General features: G+C 33.4%; 5 protein-coding genes across 5 annotated transcripts; 4 read left to right on the top strand and 1 right to left on the bottom strand.

Annotated features, from left to right (window-relative positions):
* Positions 1 to 999: 999 nt before the first annotated feature.
* On the bottom strand, positions 1,000 to 2,073 carry LOC144561961 (F-box protein SKIP23-like). Its single transcript, XM_078311098.1, has one exon. It carries the CDS (start codon positions 2,071 to 2,073, stop codon positions 1,000 to 1,002), a length of 1,074 nt encoding a protein of 357 aa, XP_078167224.1.
* Positions 2,074 to 7,681: 5,608 nt separating this feature from the next.
* LOC144561881 (leucine-rich repeat protein FLOR 1-like) lies at positions 7,682 to 8,686 on the top strand. The gene has a single exon (XM_078311012.1). It carries the CDS (start codon positions 7,682 to 7,684, stop codon positions 8,684 to 8,686), a length of 1,005 nt encoding a protein of 334 aa, XP_078167138.1.
* A 3,466-nt stretch (positions 8,687 to 12,152) lies between these two features.
* Positions 12,153 to 13,157, top strand: LOC144561783 (receptor-like protein 35). The gene has a single exon (XM_078310913.1). It carries the CDS (start codon positions 12,153 to 12,155, stop codon positions 13,155 to 13,157), a length of 1,005 nt encoding a protein of 334 aa, XP_078167039.1.
* Positions 13,158 to 14,993: 1,836 nt separating this feature from the next.
* Positions 14,994 to 15,999, top strand: LOC144561701 (receptor-like protein 18). The gene is made up of 2 exons (XM_078310796.1): positions 14,994 to 15,216; positions 15,383 to 15,999. Exons 1-2 carry the CDS (start codon positions 14,994 to 14,996, stop codon positions 15,997 to 15,999), a joined length of 840 nt encoding a protein of 279 aa, XP_078166922.1.
* An 8,217-nt stretch (positions 16,000 to 24,216) lies between these two features.
* On the top strand, positions 24,217 to 24,837 carry LOC144561624 (putative F-box/FBD/LRR-repeat protein At4g13965). The gene has a single exon (XM_078310675.1). The coding sequence runs from the start codon at positions 24,217 to 24,219 to the stop codon at positions 24,835 to 24,837; it is 621 nt and encodes a 206-aa protein (XP_078166801.1).
* Positions 24,838 to 26,640: the final 1,803 nt, after the last annotated feature.

Raw genomic sequence — 26,640 nt, 5'->3', positions numbered from 1 at the left:
AACAGTTGAAGCCCCTTAAGCTTGTGTATTTACTCTGTTAATATTGAGAATTTTATAATGCTATATTGTCATAGTAACTTGATCCCGCTTCATTATGTGCTGTCTTTTTTCATCTTTTGTTTATTTAAGATTGATACAGCAAGATGCATGATAACATAAAAAAAAATTCTCTTTCTCATATAAAAATGTAAAATAGTTAAATGTTGTTAAATGTAAAATAAAAATGCAAAAGTAAAATAGTAAATGTTGTTTCAAAGCATTATTTTTGTAATTTTGTTTATATAAAAAGGAATGCATTCTTTAATTTTGTTCCAACATAGACCAATTCATTACATCCTCTATTGAACCAAACTTAAATCTAAATAACACTTAGTATTTAATGCGGCCCAAAATCATCATAGACCCGTTGGTTTCTTCTCAATACAAAATGGTGTTACAAAGAGTTATTCTGACACCGCCCAAAATACACTCTTTAGTATTTTCGTCAGAATTTCTTTATATGAGCTTCAATTAATGTGATTCAAAGTTCTATGTACATGTTCTACAACATTTATGCTATACGTCTTTTGCAGAATTAGAACATAACATGATCAAAATGAAGTGTTGATAATTAAGATGAAAACTTTGGAAGATTGCTAGCATTAATTTAGTTGTGAGAGTTGGAGTGTGTTTTAAATAGAGTAAAATAACTATCTGTATTCCGAATTTTATAATTGTGTTTTGTGGTCTCTAGATTGCTAATTAGTATTTTTCCAGTTTTTGTGGAGTTTGTAGATGTATGATGTATTTACTATTTTATTTACTTTGACAATTAGTGTATATTTCTTGCTGGTATCCAAATATGAACTGCCAATTTTGATTGTATGTTTTTTAGCTTTGAAATCTGTATTGCATGGTACAAAAATACAAATTGTTCAGCAAACAGTTTACATACCTTTCTAACTCAAAAGTTTTACCTTTCACATAGCAAAATTAAAAAATAGATCCAATCAGATACTGTTACAAATTAGGCACAATCCAGATTCCATTGGACCCAACTTGGCCGATCTCTTCAGAACTGAGATTTCCCAACTCATTTCGACCGATTAATATCCCACGGTCATGACCTCTTTTGCCATTCCATCTGTTAAAGTAGATACAGTTTCCTTTAATTCCCTGGAAATCACTAGCAGACAAGCAAAACCCACTATTATTGGAATTCAAGAATATCATCAGGTCGCCAATGTCACTCAGCTTCACCCAACAGGGAGGCTTCTGCTCTTCATCAAGCCGGTACACCTCAAACCAACAGTTCTTTAGTGGTATGAAATCATAATTATGGCGTGAACAAAAGCGTCGTTGAATTCCAAGCATAGCCCCGGTTCCCTCGCCTAGGCAAGAAAAATCATATGGCACTGTGTTAGGGGGAAGCCCCACATCAAATTTGTTTCCACTTGCCAAGTCAATAATTATTGTGCTATAATTTCTAAAGTTATTCAAAAATACCCTTCCTCTGTGGTATGCAGCGTATGGTTCTAAACAGTATGGCATTATTTCTTTCAACTCCCATACGGTATCATCATTTTTCCGATGCCCCACATATTGATATCCATCAAGGCAGCTCCTCATATATATTACCATTTCATTGGAACTTTGGATAGGATCGGAAATGGAGCCAACATGGAGGGGCTTAAAATTGTCGAAGTTTATGAAAGGGAGGGGGAGCTCAACCCTTGTGAATGGGTTCAGGAGAGCGGGGGTGTTACCCGTATAGAAATTATATGTGACTAAGTGCCCCTGTGACTGTCCAGAGAATTCCTTCTTGAAAGCTTCTGGAACATGGATTCTACGAGTATGGCCGTTGAAAAGTGAATATAATTCAAACTCTGGGCTGCGGAGATATTCACTCTGGAGAAACAATGGTAACTGAGGGGGGTGCTCAGAAAGAGGGGCAGCTGCACGCCACCATTTACACACTGCACGGAAGTTGGTGTAGTCAAACGTGTCGTACAGTTTTTTGTAGATGAGAAGAACCACATCGAAAGGTAGATCAGCCCAGTCTGACGATGGTACAGTTTTGTCATCCTCAAGCATTCTTCTTTGTTCTGAAATATATGACATGGAAACAGTACATGATAACCTACTGTGACATAACAAGAAAAACTAGAATTGATTATATTTAGTTGTTGTTGTACATATGGCTCAAAATCATGCACATATGAACGTGACAACTTCGGTAACAAAGAAATATAGAGAATAGAAAAAAAAAACAATAATATCATACTATAATATTCAAGACAAAAAAAAGGGAAACACAATGCACTCCAATATCTATGCATGATGTGTTTATGAAAAACTTATTTTTTTTTATTCTTTCCAAAATGGTTTGTTAGGTATACTTGACAGAGCGCTTACCTGACAGAAGCTACGATTTTTTTTGGGAAATTTGCTAGGTATACTTGATGATCTAAAGCTTATTTTATCATTTACAATCCTAAAATATTTTGTGTCTATATATAGCTATCATGAGAATTCTTATTTTATATTAACCTTCCAATCTACTGCCTTATTATGGTTTGTTTATTTGAGATTGATCCAGAAAGCTAAAATTAGGTCTATATAGGGTATTCAAATTGTGCTTATTGTTTGTTAAAACTGATCAGCGAAAAAAAAATATTTAAATAAAGTTACAAATATAATTCACAAAATTAGGGATTTTCTTCTAAGTCAGAATCAAAATGGTCCTAAAGCATGTGTACTTATATGTCATGTCTTGGTCTTGGTCATGTTCATTGAATTTATAAAGTACCATCTTAGTACTAAATGTTCCAATATATTGGATCTTCTACCCGTCACACATTAAGAGAAAAAGAGTCCTACTAAACATGGTTTTAACCATTTTACAATTGAAATACAAAACACAAAGATGATTCACGACACATAATCACGCATTCAAATTCTACAAAATAGAACACAACTCTAAATGTCCTAAGAATCATTGAATGTTTTGTTGGTAAATTTAGAAAATAAAGGAATTACAAAGTTACCTTCTTTCGGTCGGATCCTTGAGATCTTGCAACTCTTCCTACAAGAACTTTTCCCAAAGTAATTTGCTTTCATCTTCTTACGTGCCTTTGTCTTCTTCCACTAAAACCACCAATTACCAAGCAAAAACATACGGATATAAGAAAGGAGAAAGATGTGGTAACTAACTCTCAAGTCTCTCATATGATCAATTGATTGAATTTCCTCTCTAACCCGTCTCTTAAGGATTTCTTTTATAGCACAGGGTTTCCACTAACTTGTCTAGAAATAAATATCTCAAATTAGCTACAAACCGTGCCTTGAAATAAATAATTGTTCATATTCTACTGGTAATTTAGCATTGATATATGACAGAAATCCTAAACAATTTTTAGAATTACTAATTTGATTTAATTGACTCTGACTCGATTGATAAAAAAAATCCATAATCAGAATAGTTAAAACAAATAGTTAAGGTAAGAAATGAATCCGTTTTCATTGAAGTTAATGATAATGAAATTTTTTTTTTATAAATGAGAATTTAGATTATTTGTTCTAAGAATCTCATATCAATAGAAACCATATTTTCATCTGTAGGACTCCACGTACCCGAATCAATCAAAGATTTGATTCGATTGAAACTCTTCATTGGTAAATGAAATGCACAATGTTGATGATAAGGGGTGGAGGCCAAAAAAAGATTCATAAGTTGTTATTAATGAAGTAGAAATTATCAAATTCTTGGACTTTTATATCCATTTATTATGTGAGATTACTACATGTATAGTATTCCGAATTGCGTTTTCTAAACAAGAGAGACTAGTTACAACATGTTCTAAAAAAAGATGTGTTAAAAATAGCACAGGATTCAAAAGGAATGCTTTGACTCTGGCCAAAAAAACGATTCGTCTAGGACGCTCCTTGTGCGGCCGTCAATAATGCTTTCACTCTTCCATTGAGGTTGCTTTGTCTCGTTAGGATCCATCGGTAGCAAAACATGTAGACTGTACTGCACTCTATCGGTATTTTGGCATCTGTTGAAAAGTTTCTAACAAGCTTTACAACATTTGCACATAATCTCTATCGATCGGTATCGTTCATAACCTTTGTAATACAGATTTGGGCTCAAAAATGTGTTTCCCTTCCCAACAGTTCTCACCAAGGGGAAGCAAATAAAAGGCACATAGATTTAAATCCTGCATATAAATAGATTTATATCTTGCAAATTATACTGCCTTGGTACGTACCTTGCTCAATATATATTGCTGTCTTTGGAGCACGTCACTCTGAGATCAGAAGTGCAACATATATGTTGATTAGATTTGTTTCTACAAAATTACACTAAATCTTCATTGACCACTTTGATGAGACTTTAGATATCTCAAATTTGGCTATGCGGATTCATAAATTAAGATTTATTTAATATACCAAGCTTAGTAAGTATTGGGTTTAGTTCCGCGTACATGTAGTAGCTAGGATCATGTGCCACGAGTATAAGTGTATTACAAGTAACAACTTGTTATATCTTTATCCTTGCTACATGAAATGGTAAGTAGTGCGTCCTAGATTTTCGAAGCAATTTAATTAGTATTTTTTATTTTGTTAGGAATTCAAGAGTTGACATTGACCACATTTAAATTTTCAAGTGTCCGGTGGCTGTATAATAGATCTGGATGTCACATAAATTATGTGAATAATATGATGTCACACATATGTAGATCTCATATTTAAAGTTATCAAAGGTAATAACTTACTATATATATATACATTATAAATGGAGCTACAAATTTCTCATTTCTAGAATTTTTATTCCAAATAAAAGTAATATGTATCTATTTTTATGGTGCCCATATTTTATATCTTAATTTTTGATTATTTTGCCAAAGAGAAGTAATAATATTTTGATGGGTTTTTATTAGTTTAGATATTACGTATATCAAATTTTAATCTAATTATGTTGACAATATTTTAGCCATTCATCAAGCATAATGAAATTTGATAAATGGTGATGCCAAAATATAATAATCCGTACTAATATATGATATGCAGCTTAATTGTCAAATTGAATAACGAAGTGTGCACAATTTTATTTTGAATTTAAATGTTTCTCAAAAGCAATTGTCGAAGTATCAAATGAGTGCAGAATAAAGAAAAGGGTCTGAAGAAAACAAAATACATATAAAGTCAAAATATCAAATGAGGGAAGCTCTTAAAGTAGTCCATCATGTGGTGCTGAGTCCCCTCAATAATTTTAAAAGTTTTCCTCATGTTCATATAAACTTCAGTGAATTTTTATTTTTTTATTATAGTGTATTTGTAGTGTATTTATTAGAATTCCACATTGTCCCTGCGAAAACTGGGATTCAAATTCTTGTAGAATTACATTATGCCTTCACACATTTTATGTATTTTATAATCTAAATGTTCTACTTCTACCCCCTTCTAATTATTAGTACCATCATTTATTATTTTGCAACACTCTATTATTTAGAAATTATGGCTTGTAGTTACGTACGTACGTATGTATGTGTGTGTGTGTATTCATACATACATACATACATACATATACACATGTATAGATACATATGCATACATGCGTTCATGCATACTTACATTGGTAAACGCACTGAAGCCGAAAATTAAGATAATAAGTCTATTTCATGGATGATTATCATAATGCAAATTTTCTTATTTAAGATAAGCCTATTTTCTCAATGATATATGTTGAGTCGATTACCTGATCCGTATTGTTTCCTATAAGGCGGGATATATATGGATAAATTTCTTTTTTCCGTAAGCTTATAAAGTATGAGTATGGATAATAACTTTTTTTGTTGGCTAAACGGATACATATGAAGTCTATTTTGTACTCGTTAACTTATATAATAATTATGCAAAATAAAATTATGTGATAATGTTTTATAATATAATTATGATGGTAAAATTTATTTGTATAATATTTTATATGATATTTTTTGACCTATAATTAGTGATGTATTTTTGTTATTTAGTATATATTTTTATAATCATATGAAAAATAAAGATATTACTTTTATTTGCATGTCTTCTTATTTAGTTAAATAATTTAACTTGTCCAAAGATATATTTGTATATTTGAATTCTCTTGATTTATAAAAAAAATTGTTAGAATTAATTGCACATTTGTTTTATTTATTAGTAATGTTATTGCATATGTAATAAATTAGTTTTGATGTTCTATTTATAAAGAATAATAAAACTAACTATTATATTAGTATTATTTATTTTTCACCCGTTACTTTTTTGTTATCCAATAATTTAAATGGATAAAGGTGTAAATCCTGAAAATATTTATATTACTTTTGAAATTTATTTTGGATTTAAATATAATATTGATAAATTTAAGGTTCATTATGTAAAATGACAAACTTAAAAAAAATGAGTAGAACGTGGCACTTGGTGCCACACCCGGCCCATTTGGTTTGATCCACTCAAACCCTTTTAAAGCTTTTCCTCTCCTTATTTGATTCGGGAAGAGAAAAATTAAACAGAAACCGAAAATGAAAGAGACGAAAAAAAAAAACAGAGAGAAAATTTGAGAAAAATGAAAAGAAATGTTTTGATAAATATTATGATAATTTATTTCATGTTCGATTGGAATTTCGACTATGTCGCGTCGATTCTGAACATTCGTTGCACTTTGATTTGGATTTCGAATTGATCTCTATCAGATAATCGAACTTTTTTATAATGTGTCTTCGATTTATTTAGTTAAATTGGATGTTTGAATTAGGTTATGAATTATGAAGGCATACTTAATAGGATAATCGGTCTGAGGTTCAAATTTAAATGTGAAATGATGAGATTGTTTGATTCGAGAATGTGAGAATTGTCTGTGGTAGACATTCCAAATGTGTACATACTGTGTGACTTGTTTTACTAATAACCTAGACCCATGTGTTATCACTGTTAAATATGCATGCATAATTTGATATGAATTTGTGTAGATTAATCCAGTCTGTTTGAAATAGTTGTTCAATTAAGTCAATTATATATAGAGAAACACATCATTAAATAAGCGGTTACTGAACTTTGTAGCTAACTTCATATTATTTGTGTTTGTGTTTTTGTTTGTGATGCAAGTTGACGGGATAAAGAATGGATGCATGGGCGTGCCTCTCTTGTCGTGATCCTCGGTCGAGTGGCAGGGTCTTGGTAAAAGGTAAAGTACGTAGAATAAGATCAATTCTTAATAAACAAATGATAAGGTGTAAGTAAGATCAATTTTTAACGGGCATGACAATGAAAATACTTCCATTGGCACCCTTTAATACAATATGAATCTTGATATTAAATTAAATAAAGTTGCTTTTTTCAGAAGGATTCTACGTGGAGTCCATCGTACGTATAACCTAAAGCACATGTAGAAGGAATTATTAAATGCTCCACTAATTACTATGTTATTTCTAAATGGTATCATTTATGTAGGTCAAGCGCACTTTTCTCTAGGTCGTCTCACCATTACTCCATTAACAAGTTTACTAAAAGTACATAAATATGTACGTACCAATTTGTAGGAAAGAAAATTCGCTCATTAATTGACACTTTGCAATTCTCCTCTATATAAGTTCGTACATATCACAATGTTCTAACACATGCAACAACCATTCAAAAACCCTCAAAAAGAAAAAGATAGAACATGTCCATGATTTTCCTTTTACTGCTCATCCCCTATTGTATCTTCCCGGTGTTATCAGCTCAAGATGACGGGCTGGTGCTCCTCAAAATCAAGGAGCAGCTTAATACGACTGAATACTTGAGTAGCTGGGTCGAAGGCTTCAACTTTTGTAATGGCTCCGGCAATAATGCAACTCATGTTTACATAGATTGTACCAGCACTGGTCGCGTACGGACCCTCATTTTGTCCAACTTTTACTTCTTCCATATATCCACACCCTTTCCGGAAGCCATTTGCGACTTAACCGAACTAGAATTTCTCTCTATGGACCATTTTTATGTGTCTAGTGGCCAGTTTCCTTCCTGCTTTAACAAACTTGTCAACCTTCAAAAAATTTTTATGTACAAAACAGTTTTCTATAGCACTGTTCCTGAATTTCTAAACAATAAGAACCTTACTAGGATCGAAATATCATCCAGCGGCCTATACGGTCCAATTCCACCATCTCTCTCTGCGTTACCCAACTTAGAGACCTTGGATCTTTCATGGAACTTTCTCAATGGTACAATACCAGCAGAGCTTGCCCATAATCCACCTGCCTATCTTACTCTTCGTGAGAACCAGATGTGGGGCCAATTACCAAGGTGTTGGGGAAATTATGTAAGTATCGATCTCAGTCACAACTATTTTAGTGGCGATGCTTCTGTTTTATTTGGTAAGCAAAACACAGTCACCTACATTGATTTGAAATTTAATCATTTTGAGTTTAATCTGAGTAATGTAGTATTCCCGGAAAAACTCACAAAATTAGATCTAAGCTACAACAAAATCTACGGAAATGTGCCTGAGTCACTCAATAGGCACGCAATGCTAAACCTCGATCTATCAAACAACGGACTCTGTGGGGAGATACCTCAAGGAGGTAACATTTCACTATATCCAAGCGCAGTGTTTGAATATAATCCATGTCTCTGTGGGACTCCCCTGCCACCATGCTCCAATCTGGCACCTGCACCGACACCTTAAGCTGGCCTCAAGAAATATGCATTTGATCAAAGAGGACGAAAGATTTCATGCGTCATGTTTTTTTTTATTTTTTTTCTTTTTCTTTTTTCTTTTTCTGTACCCAAAATAATGTAACCGTAGTGTTTTAAACTTTCAAATAAGTAATATGCATCTAGTTTATTGTGATTTGTTGATAAATTGTAGACATCATGAACGATATTTTGATTTTCATATATATATATATATATATATATATATATATATATATATATATATATATATATAGAGGTGGGCTACTGTGAGTTGCGAAGTAAAGCGACTATTTTACTTCACACTCATATTTTGCGATTTCAAAGTTCAAAACGTCGATCTGAACCGTTCATCTTGTTCTCCATATTGAAATGTGCTTGGAGACAAAATTTTACATTTTTTGGAATTTTTTTACTATTTATTAAGCAATTTTGAAAGTCGCTGATCTGATGGTCCAGAAAATTTTACTGTTTTTTACTGTTCACAGCAAAACAGCAACTTTAAAAAATGCTTAATAAATAGTAAAAAAATTCCAAAAAATGTAAAATTTGGTCTCCAAGCACATTTCAATATGGATTAAATAGCTAACGGTTCGGATCGGTCGTTTGAACTCTCAAAATGAAAATACGGCGTGAAGTAGAAACGCATTTTACTTCACAACTCACCGTAGCTCATCTATATATATATATATATATATATATATGAGTTAGGCTGGGGTGCTATGGATAGCATAGTGGCCTCTATGCTACGGCTCAATATTCGAGTTTTCAAAATCCAAACGGTCGATCCGAACCGTTCATCTTATTCTCCATATTAATATCTGCTTGGAAACCAAATTTTATAATTTTCTGAATTTTTTTACTATTTATTAAGCCACTTTGAAAATCGCTAATCCAACGGTTTTACTGTTTTGTGCAGCCACCGTTGGATCAACAATTTTGTAAAATACTTAATAAATAGTAAAAAAATTCAGAAAAATGTAAAATTTGGTCTCCAAGCAGATATTAATATGGAGAATAAGATGAACGGTTCGGATCGACCGTTTAGATTTTGAAAAGTTGAATATTGAGCCGTAGCATAGAGGCCACTATGCTATCCATAGCACCCCAGCCTAACTCTATATATATATATATATATATATGAAAATCAAAAATAAAGAGAGAGAGAGAGAGAGAGAGAGGAGAGATCCAATTACACTCTTTTTTTGTGACACGGGATTACACTCTATGTTTACAAAGTCCAAACAGTCGATCCAAACCGTTACTTTGATGGATGTGTTAAAATGTCCTTGCAGATCAAATTTTACATTTTTCTGAATTTTTTTACTATTTAATAAGATGGGTACAAAAATTCAACAGTCTAAATATAGCAATTTTGTTAAATAATTAATAAATAGTAAAAAAATTAAATAAATGTAAAATTTGATCTGCAAGCACATTTTAACATATCTATTATGTTGAACGGTTTGGATTGACTATTTGGAATTTGAAAACTTTGAAAATAGAGAGTGTAATTGGGTGTCACCAAAAAAGGGTGTAATTGGATCCCTCCTCACCAAAAAAGGGTGTAATTTGACCTATAATTAGTGATGTATTTTTGTTATTTAGGATATATTTTTATTATATGAAAAATAAAGATATTACTTTTATTTGCATGTCTTCTTATTTAGTTAAATAATTTAACTTGTCCGAAGATATATTAGTATTTTTGAATTCTCTTGATTTATAAAAAAATTTGTTAGAATTAATTGCACATTTGTTTTTTTATTAGTAATGTTATTGCATATGTAATAAATTAGTTTTGATGTTCTATTTGTAAAGAATAATAAAACTAGCTATTATATTAGTATTATTTATTTTTCACCCGTTAGCTTTTTTGTTATCCAATAATTTAAATGGATAAAGGTGTAAATCCTGTAAATATTTATATTACTTTTGAAATTTATTTTGGATTTAAATATAATATTGATAAATTTAAGGTTCATTATGTAAAATGGCAAACTTAAAAAAATGAGTAGAACGTGGCACTTGGTGCCACACCCGGCCCATTTGGTTTGATCCACTCAAACCCTTTTAAAGCTTCTCTTCTCCTTATTTGATTCGGGAAGAGAAAAATTAAACAGAAACCGAAAATGAAAGAGACGAAAAAAAAAACAGAGAGAAAATTTGAGAAAAATGAAAAGAAATGTTTTGATAAATATTATGATAATTGATTTCATGTTCGATTGGAATTTCGACTATGTCGCATCGATTCTGAACAGTCGTTGCAGTTTGATTTGGATTTCAAATTCATCTCTATCAGATAATCGGACTTTTTTATAATGTGTCTTCAATTTGTTTAGTTAAATTGGATGTTTGAATTAGGTTATGAATTATGAAGGCATACTTAATAGGATAACTTGTCTGAGGTTCAAATTTAAATGTGGGAATGATAAGATTGTGTGCTTCGAGAATGTGGGAATTGTCTGTGGTAGACATTCCAAATGTGTGCATACTGTGTGACTTGTTTTACTAATAACCTAGACCCATGTGTTATCACTGTTAAATATACATGCATAATTTGATATGAATTTGTGTAGATTAATCCAGTCTGTTTGAAATAGTTATTCAATTAAGTCAATTATATATAGAGAAACACATCATTAAATAAGCAGTTACAGAACTTTGTTGCTAACTTCATATTATTTGTATTTGTGTTTTTGTTTGTGACGCAAGTTGACGGGATAAAGAATGGATGCATGGGCGTTGCCTCTCTTGTCGCGATCCTCGGTCGAGTGGCAGGGTCTTGGTAAAAGGTAAAGTACGTAGAATAAGATCAATTCTTAATAAACAAATGATAAGGTATAAGTAAGATCAATTTTTAACGGGTATGACAATGAAAATACTTCCATTGGCACTCTTTAATACAACATGAATCTTGATATTAAATTAAATAAAGTTGCTTTTTTCAGAAGGATTCTACGTGGAGTCCATCGTACGTATAACCTAAAGCACATTAGAAGGAATAATTAAATGCTTCACTAATTACTATGTTATTTCTAAATGGTATTATTTATGTAGGTCAAGCGCACTAATCTCTAGGTCGTCTCACCATTACTCCATTAACAAGTTTACTAAAATTACATAAATACGTACGTACCAATTTGTAGGAAAGAAAATTCGCTCATTAATTGGAGACCGAATCGTCTGCCCCCCGGGGGGCAGGAATTTCCTGCCCCAGAGTCTCTGCGGGTGGGACCCCATTTAAAAACAGTAACAAAAATTAAATCCTTAAACAGTAACGGTCCCACTGCGCAGAGACTCTGGGGGTAGGAAATTCCTGCCCCCCGGGGGACAAAGGATTTGATTTCCATTAATTGACACTTCGCAATTCTCCTCTATATAAGTGCGTACATATATCACAATGTTCTAACACATGCAACAACCATTCAAAACCCTCAGAAAGAAAAAGATAGAACATGTCCATGATTTTCCTTTTACTGCTCATCCCCTATTGTATCTTCCCGGTGTTATCAGCTCAAGATGACGGGCTGGTGCTCCTCAAAATCAAGGAGCAGCTTAATACGACTGAATACTTGAGTAGCTGGGTCGAAGGCTTCAACTTTTGTAATGGCTCCGGCAATGATGAAACTCATGTTTACATAGATTGTACCAGCACTGGTCGCGTACGGACCCTCAGTTTGTACAAGTTTTACAACTTCCATATATCCACCCCCTTTCCGGAAGCCATTTGCGACTTAACCGAACTAGAATTTCTCTTTATGGACCATTTTTATGTGTCTGGTGGCCAGTTTCCTTCCTGCTTTAACAAACTTGTCAACCTTCAAAAAATTTCTATGTTCAAAACAGGTTTCCACAGCACTGTTCCTGAATTTCTAAACAATAAGAACCTTACTATGATCGCAATATCATTCAGCAGCCTATACGGTCCAATTCCACCATCTCTCTCTGCGTTACCCAACTTAGAGACCTTGGATCTTTCGTGGAACTTTCTCAATGGTACAATACCAGCAGAGCTTGCCCATAATCCACCTGCCTATCTTATTCTTCGTGAGAACAAGATGTGGGGCCAATTACCAAGGTGTTGGGGAAATTATATAAGTATCGATCTCAGTCACAACTATTTTAGTGGCGATGCTTCTGTTTTATTTGGTAAGCAAAACACAGTCACCTACATTGATTTGAAATTTAATCAATTTGAGTTTAATCTGAGTAATGTAGTATTCCCGGAAAAACTCACAATATTAGATCTAAGCTACAACAAAATATACGGAAATGTGCCTGAGTCACTTAATAGGCATGCAATGCTAAACCTCGATCTATCAAACAACGGACTCTGTGGGGAGATACCTCAAGGAGGTAACATTTCACTATATCCAAGCGCGGTGTTTGAATATAATCCATGTCTCTGTGGGTCCCCCCTGCCACCATGCTCCAATCTGGCACCTGCACCGGCACGTTAAGCTGGCCTCAAGAAATATGCATTTAATTGATCAAAGAGGACGAAAGATTACATGTGTCATGCATGTTTTTTATTTTATTTTATTTTTCTGTAAGACCATAGGCTCATGTGAATACTATTTCAATTGATGTACCCAAAATAATGTAACCGTAGTGTTTTAAACTTTTAAGTAATATGCATTTAGTTTATTGTGATTTGTTGATAAATTGTAGACATCATGAACGATATTTTGATTTTCATATATATATATATATATATATATATAGAGAGAGAGAGAGAGAGAGAGAGAGGAGGGATCCAATTACACTCTTTTTTGATGACACCGGATTACACTCTATATTTACAAAGTCCAAACAGTCGATCCAAACCGTTCATTTTGATGGATGTGTTAAAATGTGCTTGCAGATCAAATTTTTCATTTTTCTGAATTTTTTTACTATTTATTGAGATGGGTACAAAAATTCAACGGTCTAAATATAGCAATTTTGTTAAATACTTAATAAATAGTAAAAAAATTCCAAAAAAATGTAAAATTTGATCTGCAAGCACATTTTTACATATCATTATGTTGAACAGTTTGGATTGACTGTTTGGAATTTGAAAATTTTGAAAATGGAGAGTGTAATTCGGTGTCACCAAAAAAGGGTGTAATTGGATCCCTCCTCATATATATATATATAGAGAGAGAGAGAGAGAGAGGAGAGAGAGAGAGAGAGAGAGAGATGGGCTATGCTGCTTTGCAATGCATGGGCACCCTGGTGCGTTGGACTATAAATCACGGATTTAAAGTCCAAATGACCGATCCAAACCATTCATCTTGCTCTCCATATTAATATGTGCTTGGAGACCAAATTTTACATTTTTTGGAATTTTTTTACTATTTATTAAGCCACTTTGAAAATTTGAAAATCTGGATGAACAGTAAAAATTTCTGGACCACCGGATCAGCGATTTTAAATATGAAATGATGAGGTTCAAATTTAAATGTGGGAATGATGAGATTGTGTGTTTCGAGAATGTGGAAATTGTCTGTGGTAGACATTCCAAATGTGTGCATACTGTGTGACTTGTTTTACTAATAACCTAGACCAATGTGTTATCACTGTTAAATATACATGCATAATTTGATATGAATTTGTGTAAATTAATCCAGTCTGTTTGAAATAGTTATTCAATTAAGTCAATTATATATAGAGAAATACATCATTAAATAAGCTGTTACAAAACTTTGTAGCTAACTTCATATTATTTGTGTTTGTGTTTTTGTTTGTGACGCAAGTTGACGGGATAAAGAATGGATGCATGGGCGTGCCTCTCTTGTCGTGATCCTCGGTCGAGTGGCAGGGTCTTGGTAAAAGGTAAAGTACGTAGAATAAGATCAATTCTTAATAAACAAATGATAAGGTATAAGTAAGATCAATTTTTAAGGGGCATGACAATGAAAATACTTCCATTGGCACCCTTTAATACAATATGAATCTTGATATTAAATTAAATAAAGTTGCTTTTTTCAGAAGGATTCTACGTGGAGTCCATCGTACGTATAACCTAAAGCACATGTAGAAGGAATTATTAAATGCTCCACTAATTACTATGTTAGTTCTAAATGGTATTATTTATGTAGGTCAAGCGCACTTATCTCTAGGTCGTCTCACCATTACTCCATTAACAAGTTTACTAAAATTACATAAATACGTACGTACCAATTTGTAGGAAAGAAAATTCGCTCATTAATTGACACTTCGCAATTCTCCTCTATATAAGTGCGTACATATATCACAATGTTCTAACACATGCAACAACCATTCAAAAACCCTCAAAAAGAAAAAGATAGAACATGTCCATGATTTTCCTTTTACTGCTCATCCCCTACTGTATCTTCCCGGTGTTATCAGCTCAAGATGACGGGCTGGTGCTCCTCAAAATCAAGGAGCAGCTTCATACGAGTGAGTCGTACTTGAGTAGCTGGGTCAAAGGCTTCAACTTTTGTAATGGCTTCGTCAATGATCAATCTCATGTATACATAGATTGTACCAGCACTGGTCGCGTACGGACCCTCGGTTTGTACAACTTTTACATCCATATATCCACCCCCTTTCTGGAAGCCATTTGTGACTTAACCGAACTAGAATTTCTCACTATGGTCCATTTTTATGGGTATGATGGCCAATTTCCTTCCTGCTTTAACAAACTTCAACCTTCAAAAATTTTCTGTGTATGAATCAGATTTCCATAGCACTGTTCCTGAATTTCTAAACAATAAGAACCTTACTAGGATCGAAATATCATCCAGCGGCCTATACGGTCCAATTCCACCATCTCTCTCTGCGTTACCCAACTTAGAGACCTTGGATCTTTCATGGAACTTTCTCAATGGTACAATACCAGCAGAGCTTGCCCATAATCCACCTGCCAATCTTATTCTTCGTGGGAACAAGATGTGGGGACAATTACCAAGGTGTTGGGGAAATTATGTAAGTATCGATCTCAGTCACAACTATTTTAGTGGCGATGCTTCTGTTTTATTTGGTAAGCAAAACACAGTCACCTACATTGATTTGAAATTTAATCATTTTGAGTTTAATCTGAGTAATGTAGTATTCCCGGAAAAACTCACAAAATTAGATCTAAGCTACAACAAAATCTACGGAAATGTGCCTGAGTCACTTAATAGGCATGCAATGCTAAACCTCGATCTATCAAACAACGGACTCTGTGGGGAGATACCTCAAGGAGGTAACATTTCACTATATCCAAGCGCAGTGTTTGAATATAATCCGTGTCTCTGTGGGACCCCCCTGCCACCATGCTCCAATCTGGCACCTGCACCAGCACCTTATTAAGCTGGCCTCAAGAAATATACATTTGATCAAAGAGGACGAAAGATTTCATGTATCATGTTTTTTATTCTCTTTTTTTTTTTTTCTTTTTTCTTTTTCTTTTTCTGTAAGACCATAGGCTCATGAATACTATTTCAATTGATGTACCCAAAATAATGTAACCGTAGTGTTTTAAACTTTTAAATAAGTAATATGCATTTAGTTTGTTGTGATTTGTTGATAAATTGTAGACATCATGAACGATATTTTGATTTTCATAGGAACGGTTTGGATCGACTGTTTGGAATTTAAAAACTTCGAAAATGGAGAATGTAATTCGGTGTCACCAAAAAAGGGTGTAATTGGATCGCTCCTCATATATATATATATACTAGTAATCGTGCCCATGCACAGCAACAGGAGCAAATTATATAGTAGAAATCATTAAGCTCCTTAAGGAGGAGAGATAATTTAAATCAAATTTGTAGTGAAAAATAGTTAAATATTATATTTATGTACAAGATAACACATGTGAACTCTAGTGTAGTGGTAAGAATTTTGGCATCAACAGAACCCAATTGGGTTCGAATCCCGCCTTCAGCAGAAAAAAAAAAAAAAAGGGTGCGCGGTGCACAGGCTCGGTCCGCAGGTGCCGTGCGTGGTTCAGAGGCGCGTTCCACGGGTGCGGCGTGACCAGTGCATACTTAAGTGTTGAAGCTCATAATTTGAAAAATTCATCTATGTGCGATCTGGAAATTCAACAGCTGAGCATCATTCAGAAAAAAAAAAACAGTAAAACAGGACCCTTGCAAGATCTAGACATTAAGCTCCTTAATAAGGAGGAGATATATGTATAGAGAGAGAGAGATGGACTATGGTGCATTGCAATGTATAGCCTATTTTGTACATTGGACTGTAAATCACCGTATTCAAAATCCAAATAACCGATCCAAATGGTTAATCTTGTTCTCCATATTAATATGTGTTTGGAGACCAAATTTTACATTTTTTTGAATTTTTTTACTATTTTTTAGATTCATTAAAAATCGTTGTTTTTTTATGGGTAAATTTCGTTAGAGGTCACTAAACTTTACCTTTTGTTATGAATTAGTCACTCAATTTTAATTTGTCCCTCTGTGGCCACTGAATTTTGTGTTTGTTTCAATCAAGTCACTCGGCTAACATTTCTGTTAAAAATAACTGACGGCTCCAGCTCACAATCAATCCGTTAGATGTGTAATTACACGAGTAACTCATGTGAGGACGCAAACCATTTTTCCCATTCTCCCCGACTACCTCCTCTTCGTGTCCTCCCTCTCCGGTCCTCTCTCCCGTTTATCTACTCTCCTCCTCACCAAGTAGAAACCTCCAACAACTTAATCTCATTCGCACCTGTCCGACTGCCTTCTTCTCCCTCTTGGTTTCCTCCTCCCTCTCCCGCCTATCTCCTTCTCCCTCTCTGATCCCTCCTCCTCCCGCCTACACCCTCTCTCTGTCTACTTCGCTGGTCAGGTATTGAATCTTGTCACCTCTCAATCCATAAATGTTGCAAAAAATATGGTTACCGTCACTATTTTTTTTTTAAGTTTCATAATATAGTTTATGTGTCGCACTAAACTTTTGTCCCACCAGATGATCAATGACCACTAGGTTGGAGTAATTTTCAAATAAAATGAAAAAAAAGGATGTATGCTTGACATTAAAATTAAGCTTATCGGTACAAGTAAACTCCCCTGTACTGTAACCAAGTTTGGAGGAAATTATTTTTTATTTTCATGTACCTTTCTTTGTTTGATTTTTTTTGTGTTAAAATGAACAAGCATTCACTAGAAATGAGTTTGAACATTTTGTACTCATTTGATGATCCAGGATATGCTGAGACTGGTGCACTGATATGACAGTACTATTGGTCTGATCTGATGCGCCACTACTGGTGCATACTGGTGTGATATCATAGTACTGATGTGATGGTACTATTGGTTTGCATCACTTCATCTAATAAGATAAATTGAAGATGATAAACAGGAGAACCAAAAGAAATATTCACAAGACCACTGTCTATGAGGAAAATGAGATCAAGGCCTAGTAGCTAAGTTGGTAAAGATATTATCCCAATTAACATACTGGCACAAATCTGAGATGGATTAATGGTCAGTCAAGATGCAAGATGAAAAAAAGAGGGACCAACGATAATGTTGTGTGTTTGTTGGCATGCATGGAGACAAAGAAATGATAGGATTTTCAATCACATATGGAAGCCGCCTGAGGTGATAATTGAACAAATTTGGCAAGATTCAGGGCTGTGGATGCAACACTGCTAATGTCAGGCATTAGGATATACTTACATGAGAATGTAATTTAATTTCTTTGAACACCTTGGCAGCAGCCAAGCTATCAAAAAAAAAAAGGCCTAGTAGCTAAGTCAGATGTGCAATTGTGTGTGCATGGAGAAGTTCAGATCAGATGCTTTGTTATTTCTATAAATTGAAGATGCATGGAGAAGTTCTAGTAGAGAATTATCATAAATAGCCGCCCCTAATTGTGTTATTTAGGTGGTTTATGCATATTAGAATCAGCCATAAATAGTCGACCCTGATTATAGTTTCATTTTTTTTAAATTCTTTTTTAATGTTGCAAACCCCCACCAAATTTGTTGGCCAATAATTAATATGGCACAATCACAAACATTTTGAGCATGCTAACTAAACACAACATATAAAATTATCTTAACACAATAATTAACTAAAATTATCTAAATTACATGCTATTGTATCCACACAAAAAAAAAACACAAAAGACACCAAACAAGTTGATTTTATTATGCCTAGACAGAGATCAGAGGAGCGTAGCTTGTGGTTTGTGGCCTTCAAACTTGTGAATTGGTGACCCGACCCCACCAGGGCGCCAAACCATCACATGAAAGGTGTATAACTTTATTGTTAATACATTGGAAAAAGAAATTTGCAGCGACAGATTGGTACATATGCCAAGTTAAACTGTCACATTTACATATAAAATCATTGTTTTTGTGATCAGCTCAGCCCACCAAATCATTATTTCAACAAACAAGGGACTATGCTTACAGGTAAATGCCCACTATACTACATCACTCATGGTTTCTTACAAAATATAAGTGTTTCAGATGAAAAACGTTTAGTGAAGCTTAGACATACTGGTATACTAGTGAAGTATTGAATGAAACCCACAACGATTCACGATTTAGCAAATGATGAGTTGAAAATCTATAGAAGATTCAAACTAAATTTGTTTCAAGATTCAATACCTGACCAGCGAAGTAGACAGAGAGAGGGTGTAGGTGGGAGGAGGAGGAGGAGGGATCAGAGAGGGAGAAGGAGATAGGCGGGAGAGGGAGGAGGGAACCAAGAGGGAGAAGAAGGCAGTCGGACAGGTGCGAATGAGATTAAGTTGTTGGAGGTTTCGACTTGGCGAGGAGGAGAGTAGATAAACGGGAGAGAGGACCGGAGAGGGAGGACACGAAGAGGAGGTAGTCGGGGATAATGGGAAAAATGGTTTGCGTCCTCACATGAGTTACTCGTGTAATTACACATCTAACGGAGTGACTGTGAGCTGGAGCCGTCAGTTATTTTTAACAAAAATGTTAGCCGAGTGACTTGATTGGAACAAACGCAAAATTCAGTGGCTACAGAGAGACAAATTAAAGTTGAATGACCAATTCGTAACAAAAGACAAAGTTTAGTGACCTCCAACGAAATTTACCCTTTTTTTATGGTCCAGATTTGTCTGAAAACAGTGATTTTCAATAAATCTAAATAAATAGTAAAAAATTTCCAAAAAATATAAAATTTGGTCTCCAAACATATATTAATATGGAGAACAAGATGAATGGTTTGAATCGGTCATTTGAACTTTGAATCCGGTGATATATAGTCCAATGTACAAAAAGAGTTTATACATTGCAGTGCACCATAACTCATCTCTCTCTCTCTCTCTCTCTCTCTCTCTCTCTCTCTATATATATATATATATATATAGTAAATCTACGGTACTTCGTGAATTAATGAGGGTGTTTTAATTCGCGCTCATATGTCTAGTTTCAAAGTCCAAATAGCCGATCCAAACCGTTAGATGTTTAATCTATATTAAAATGTGTTTGGCGACCAAATTTTACATTTTTTTTTTGAAATTTTTTTACTATTTATTAAGATAGTTTGAAAATTATTGTTTTTATTAAATTTCTGCACCATTAAAAAACTTTGATTTTCAAACCATCTTAATAAATGGTAAAAAAATTCCAAAAAATATAAAATTTGGTCTCCTAGCACATTTTAATATAAATTAAACATCTAACAGTTTGGATCGGCTATTTTGAACTTTGAAACTATGAGCGCGAATTAAAACACCCCCATTAATTCACGAAGTAGCGTAGCCTTACTCTATATATATATATATATAGAGAGAGAGAGAGAGAGAGAGAGAGAGACTACTGTACTTCCATAAGCATATGAGCCAAAAAAATTATTAATAGAAAATTAATTATATAAATATCAACAATAGAGAACGAATCTGAGATTTTTTAGATATACGGAAAACGTGATAGTTTATAACGTCCTCTAGACGTTATAGACTATCATGGCCAGGATTAATTATAAGCTCCGCACTTAGTTACACTTTGTAATTAACTAAAAAAGCAAAAAAATAAAAATTCACTAGACGTGATTGTTAATCACGTCCAGCAATCATTGGCCCAATTTGAATGAAATGGCTGGATGTGATTAACAATCATGTGCAGTTATTTTTTTTTGGTTAATTAATAAGTGCAGTAATTAGTTTATCGCTAATCCTGGCCATGATAGTCTATAACGTCGAGAGGACGTTATGAACTATCACATTTTTCCTATATCTCGAAAAAAAACCTAAATTCGTTCTCCATTGTCGATATTTATTTAATTAATTTCCTATTAATAAAAATTTCGGAGCATATGCTTATAAGTCATTTTTGCATTTTCAATGTCTAAATGGTTGATTTGAAGCGCTCAACATGTTCTCCATATTAATATGTGTTTGGAGACCAAATTTTACATTTTTTTGAAATTTTTTTACTATGTTTTCAGAATTTTCAAAACAAGGTTTTTCATATTTTTTTTATTATCTTGGTTAATAATGTACTGTTTGAATCAAGTTTATGTCTTTCAAATTTCAAAACTACAATCTTTTAATTGTTTAATTAAGATATTTGAGTGAGATTGATTAGATGTTGCCAGTACTGATTGATCGAACTTTTTGATAAACTGATTATGTCGCTTTACTAAGGATGTAATTAATTAGTAATGCCATGTAAAGGAGTTGGACTGCTTTGCTGTTTGCATCTTTTTTTTATCTATATATATATATATGTTTCCATTATATTGCCACTTATCATATATTTGTTTGTATTCTTTGCTTAGAATCCTGATATGTCGGCCGTAAAAAAGAGGAAAATAAATGTTTGGAGATCAAAGCTGCCACGTAACAGGGACGGTAATTATCAATATGTTTGTTTCGAAAATCTTCACTTAGGAGAAAATAGAGAAGAATTCGAAAAGTTGCTAATAAAAAATGTACTCCTAAGAGGCAGCAAATAGGTACGTAGCTAGAGATGCAATTCATGCTGTGCAAAGACAATACTAGATGTTTTTGTTCGGGTTAACATTTTTGTTCAAGCTTGCATGCAAGTTAATACCAAATATGTTTAGTTTAGCTCATTGTTCCATTGGTTTTGTTCATTTAAGCTTCCCTTTTCCATCTTTGACTGTTTTAAAGAGGTTGTTAATAAAATGTGATGGAATATATATGTATATATGCTGCACCTTTCCTTTAGTTTTGTTCATCTACTTTGTTATTTTTGTTTGGCCAAAAAAAAAAAAACTTAATTTATTAATTTTGTTATTGCGTGAACATCTCAATGAAAAAGAAGATTCCATATATTTGATTATACTGTTTGTATTGACACAAACTGTATGGTGTGGGAGTTCATTTTTTCAAATAAATTTGCAAACTAGATCGACATGGTACGTACAAGTAGTAATATAAATACATGACTGCAGTTTACGAGGTTTGATTGCAAGCTAATTTCCTTACAGTGCCACAATCAATATATAGGCTTAAAACAGCGAGATTAAAATAATGCAAAAGTCGCTTCTGAAAACTTGTGAAAGTAATAATAACTATAAAGTATTTCGAACTCTAAACTAAAATTTAGTTGGGAGTGGTAGAGATCTTAACAGGAGATATCATTAATTGGATCAATAAGAGTATACATGAGAGTCTCGATATTCACAGACGAATGTTCCATTGTCGTGCCTTATTAAACATCCATTATGACTAGGCGAGGGACTTGATTAAGTGAAGTCTGAGATCTTTGGTCTAGTCACATATCTCTTTGCAACAATAAAGTCCAAGCTTAACGGGAAGTCTTTATTGGTAGGGTGATTGCTACGCGAAAGCGATAGTCTCTAAGTTGGATTAGAAACCCTCATACAACAATTGAAAACCAACATCAAATGAAGTAAGAGTCAGAGTGGATTTAAGTAACAACGGCATTTCAAAACCTAGAAATTTACATCTCCAATTTATCTATTCTATTTGCTTTTAATTTTCGTCAAATATAAATTTGACCTCTGATCCAACAACAACTCTTTGATTTCAGATTTTGTCTAGTCTTCTAAAGAAAAATGATTTAATTACTCAAGACCTTAAATATTTTTCTTGCGGATCGACACTCGTTTATAGTACTCAATAAGATTATGCACTTGTAATCTAATTAAGTATAACCTGATTATAAATTTAAAAGCACATAAACACATCAATAGCAACTCTAATGTTTTACTTATTATTTCGAATTTTATCAGAGATGAAGGGCTAATTGAGGCTTAAAATAAAGCAATATTACCAGTATGTAGGTATAAGAAAAGGTAAAAAGAAAGGTAAACACTAATTGGTACAAGCAAACAAAGATAAGATCAACTGACAAAGCTGATGAAGTCGATCGACTAGCGCAGCATTAGCTTCTCCATCCCTTGCTGGCGCATCGATTATGAAGAGAAATACTGCTTTGTTCCATAACGCATAATTCGAATAATTAATTAATTAAAAGTATATATCTTTCAAATAAAAGATAAAAAATATGATACTAAGAAAAATAATAATATCAAAATGTATGATAAGTAAAACTCCTTTCCAAAATATAACCAAATTGTATATCTTAATATATGACAAGTAAAATTACAGTCTAAAATATTGTACAATATTTCAAATCAATTGTTTCTATTATGGACTGCCAATAAGTCAACAAACATTCATCATTTTGAAGTAACAAAAAAAATATTAATTTTAAAAATAGCAAATAAATATAATTTTAAGAAAAAAAAATCACATTCTCTTAAAAATATTGTCATTGTATATGCTCTATGATAAAAGCTAATTGATTAAAATAACAGATTTTAATTACAATCCCTAATATTTACTGAAACAACAAAGTTTACAATATGCAATATTAATTAAAACAACCGAATTTGTGATATCTAATATGTGAAGGAAATTAATATTTATTAATATTATTTCTTCGTACATGTTCAATTCATTCGACATGTAAAATATGAAGTGCCACTACTTCCATAAAATTATAAAATTTGCAAGACATAATAACATTAAGCAAAAATTACTTCACATTTCATCATCATCACCATCATTATTATTATTTTTTCCATATTCTTGATCTATAAATAAGATATATGAGGTTGGTACGAAGTATGTTTAATATTAGACTCATTTTACAATAATGGTTATATGGATATTTGCAATTCGCAACTATGCTTCAGAAAAATGAAATTCTGCATTTACATCTTAAGAACATATTTGTAAATGTCCAACGCATATGAATCATACATCATCTATGTGATCATCTGTGTAGCGGGTACAAATTGAATATAATCAAATTTGTTATCTGCTAACAATTTTTCCAAGGAATTGATGTTATATCTCCCGAGACATTATCCCCCATATGTATTAAATTGCACTAAATAAGAAATTAAATTTTCTATTTCTATAAACCCCCAAGCGTCATCTCTTCCCATTAAATAACAAATTAAAGCTTTAAATTTGTGTCATTCATGAATCGTCATCTATACCCATTACATAAGAAATTTACCCTTTAAATATTTGTATACACCAAATCGTTCTCCTAGTTCCAAAAATAAAACCTCCCCATTCCACGTCAAGGCCATGGCGCCGAGCTCTCCCTCCCGAATCGACCATCTCTCGGTTCTCCCTGACGAGGTGCTCATTACCATACTCTCTCTACTACCTACACACATCGCCGCCCGCACCTCCATTCTCTCCCGCCACTTCCGCTACCTCTGGAAAGCCTCCCCTTCCGTGGACCTCCGTTTCACATACCATCGCTCTTTCAAGCACTCAACCTACGTTTCCATGGCTAATAGCGCTCTCCTTACTCGCACACCCTCCAACCCTCTCATCCATCTGAACCTTCATATCGGTTCTCCACTCCCATGCGATCTCACTGACTCATTTATCTCTTCTTTGCTCGTACATGCCCATGCTCTCGGCCTGCGCCACCTCTTCATCGATGACAATTCGGACTTTGAGTACTCTGAATCTGTTCTCTGCTCTGTCTTCTCCATTAGCACTATTGAGTCTCTTTCAATCCGCATTGATTCCACATTTCCATCCCAAATCACTTTCACCCGCTTGAGAAGCCTTTCTATCAATTTTACTACAGACAACTGGACTCAATTCCAGCGGCTTCTCTCTGAATTGTGTTGTTTGGAAGATTTACATCTTTATGTGAACGCTTGGGTTGAGATAGTTTGCCTGTCCTCCTGAACGATAAAAAACCTAAAGCTGTTTATTGATTATATAGAAATTGATTCTATGGACCTATCCATGCCTTCATTGGATCAGTTCATTTATTTGAATAATCGTTTAGGATGTAGAAACGTACTACTGATCCATGGAGAGATTCCCTTAATAAGAAAAGCTGTTATTACCATTGGTTGCCTTCGTGAGGAGAACATCACAGCTGTTGCTCAGATGCTGAACTTCATCGCACATGTGGAAGAGTTGAGCCTTGATTTGGAGGAATATAATGTAATAAACTCCATCTCCCAAACCTTATTTTTGGGTATTTGCTGAAATTAGGAAACTAGGTATTTCTACAAACAAAGCAAGCACTGGAATAGAAACGTAAGATAATTATACAAATATAGATGTGAAATGTAGCTAACTTTTTTTGTCTGATTTCTACAGTTCTCCAGGAATCCATTTTGTGTCTTGATGGAACCGGGCAAAGAGGTACCAAATTTTCCTAATTTGAAGCACCTGGATATGAGCATATGTTTTCATGAGTTCAACTTTGAAGCTGTGGTCACGATACTACGTCATTGTCCTGCATTGGAATCACTAAAACTACATCATAAGGTGCATAATTGCTTTCGTTGAAATTTCATTGATGGAAATATTCCTTATATATATATAACCCATTTTTGCTCTCTCTATTTTGTTCCTAATATTTTGCTTTTCTGTTTTTGTACCAATTGAGATTTAAATGGGACGACCGGACAAATATATAACTCGTATTATATATGATATTCATCACCTAGGCTATATCTTGGTTGATCTTAGTAATGTACTTTTTGAATCAAGTTTTATGTTTTTATCATTGGCCATATCAAGTTCATCACTTAGGCCATATCTTGGTTAATAATGTTCTTTTTGAATCAAGTTTATGTCCTAAAGATTGCAAAATTAGACTCTTTTAATTGTTTGAAATATTTGAGTGAGATTTATTAGATGTTGCCAGTATTGACTTACTAGACATGAATGGTCGAACTTTTAGATAAACTGATCATGTTGATTTCCTAAGGTTGTTCTTTTGCCTCGGATGTAATTAATTAGTTATGCCTGCTTCGTTGTTTGCGTCTTTTTTTAATATATATGCTTCCATTATATTGCCACTGATCATATATTTGTTTGTTTTCTTTTCTTAGGCTCCTGATGATATGTGGGCGGTTAAAAGTGGGAAAAGAAATGTTTGGAAATCAAAGCTGCCACGTAACAGAGACGGTAATTATCAATATGCTTGTTTCAAAAATCTTCATTTGAGAGAGAATAGAGAAGAATTTGAGAAGTTGCTAAACAAAAAATGTACTCCTAAGAGGCAGAAAATAGGTAGCTAGAGATGCAAATCATGCTATCGAAAACAATACTAGAAATGTTTTTGTTCGGATTCATTTTTTTTTTAAACTGGATTTGAGTTCAAGCTTGCTTGCAAGTTAATAGCAAATATGTTTATTATTTTAGCTCATTATTCCATTGGTTTTGTTCATTTAAGCTTTCTTTTTTCCATTATGGTTGAATCTTATATATTAGTTTTTCTACTTTAGAAATTATTATAGTGTGAGTTCAATTTCTGCAAACTTGATTTGTTGAAGTTCACTTTCGACTTTTTTAAAGAGGTTGGAATTTAAGAAAAAATGTGATGCGATATGCTGCACCTTTCCTTTAGTTTTGTGCATCTTTGTTATTCTTGTTTGACAAAAAGAAAAGCTTTATTATTTTTTATATTGCCGAAACATCTCGAATTAATGAAAGAAGATTATGAAATAAAAACATTAAATATTAGCGTTG

Source organism: Carex rostrata, chromosome 1, assembly GCF_964058835.1.
Source record: "Carex rostrata chromosome 1, lpCarRost1.2, whole genome shotgun sequence".
NCBI classification, from domain to species: domain Eukaryota; kingdom Viridiplantae; phylum Streptophyta; class Magnoliopsida; order Poales; family Cyperaceae; genus Carex; species Carex rostrata.
The sequence above is the reverse complement of the archived record's forward strand: the minus strand, read 5'-3'. Positions and strand labels throughout refer to the sequence as shown.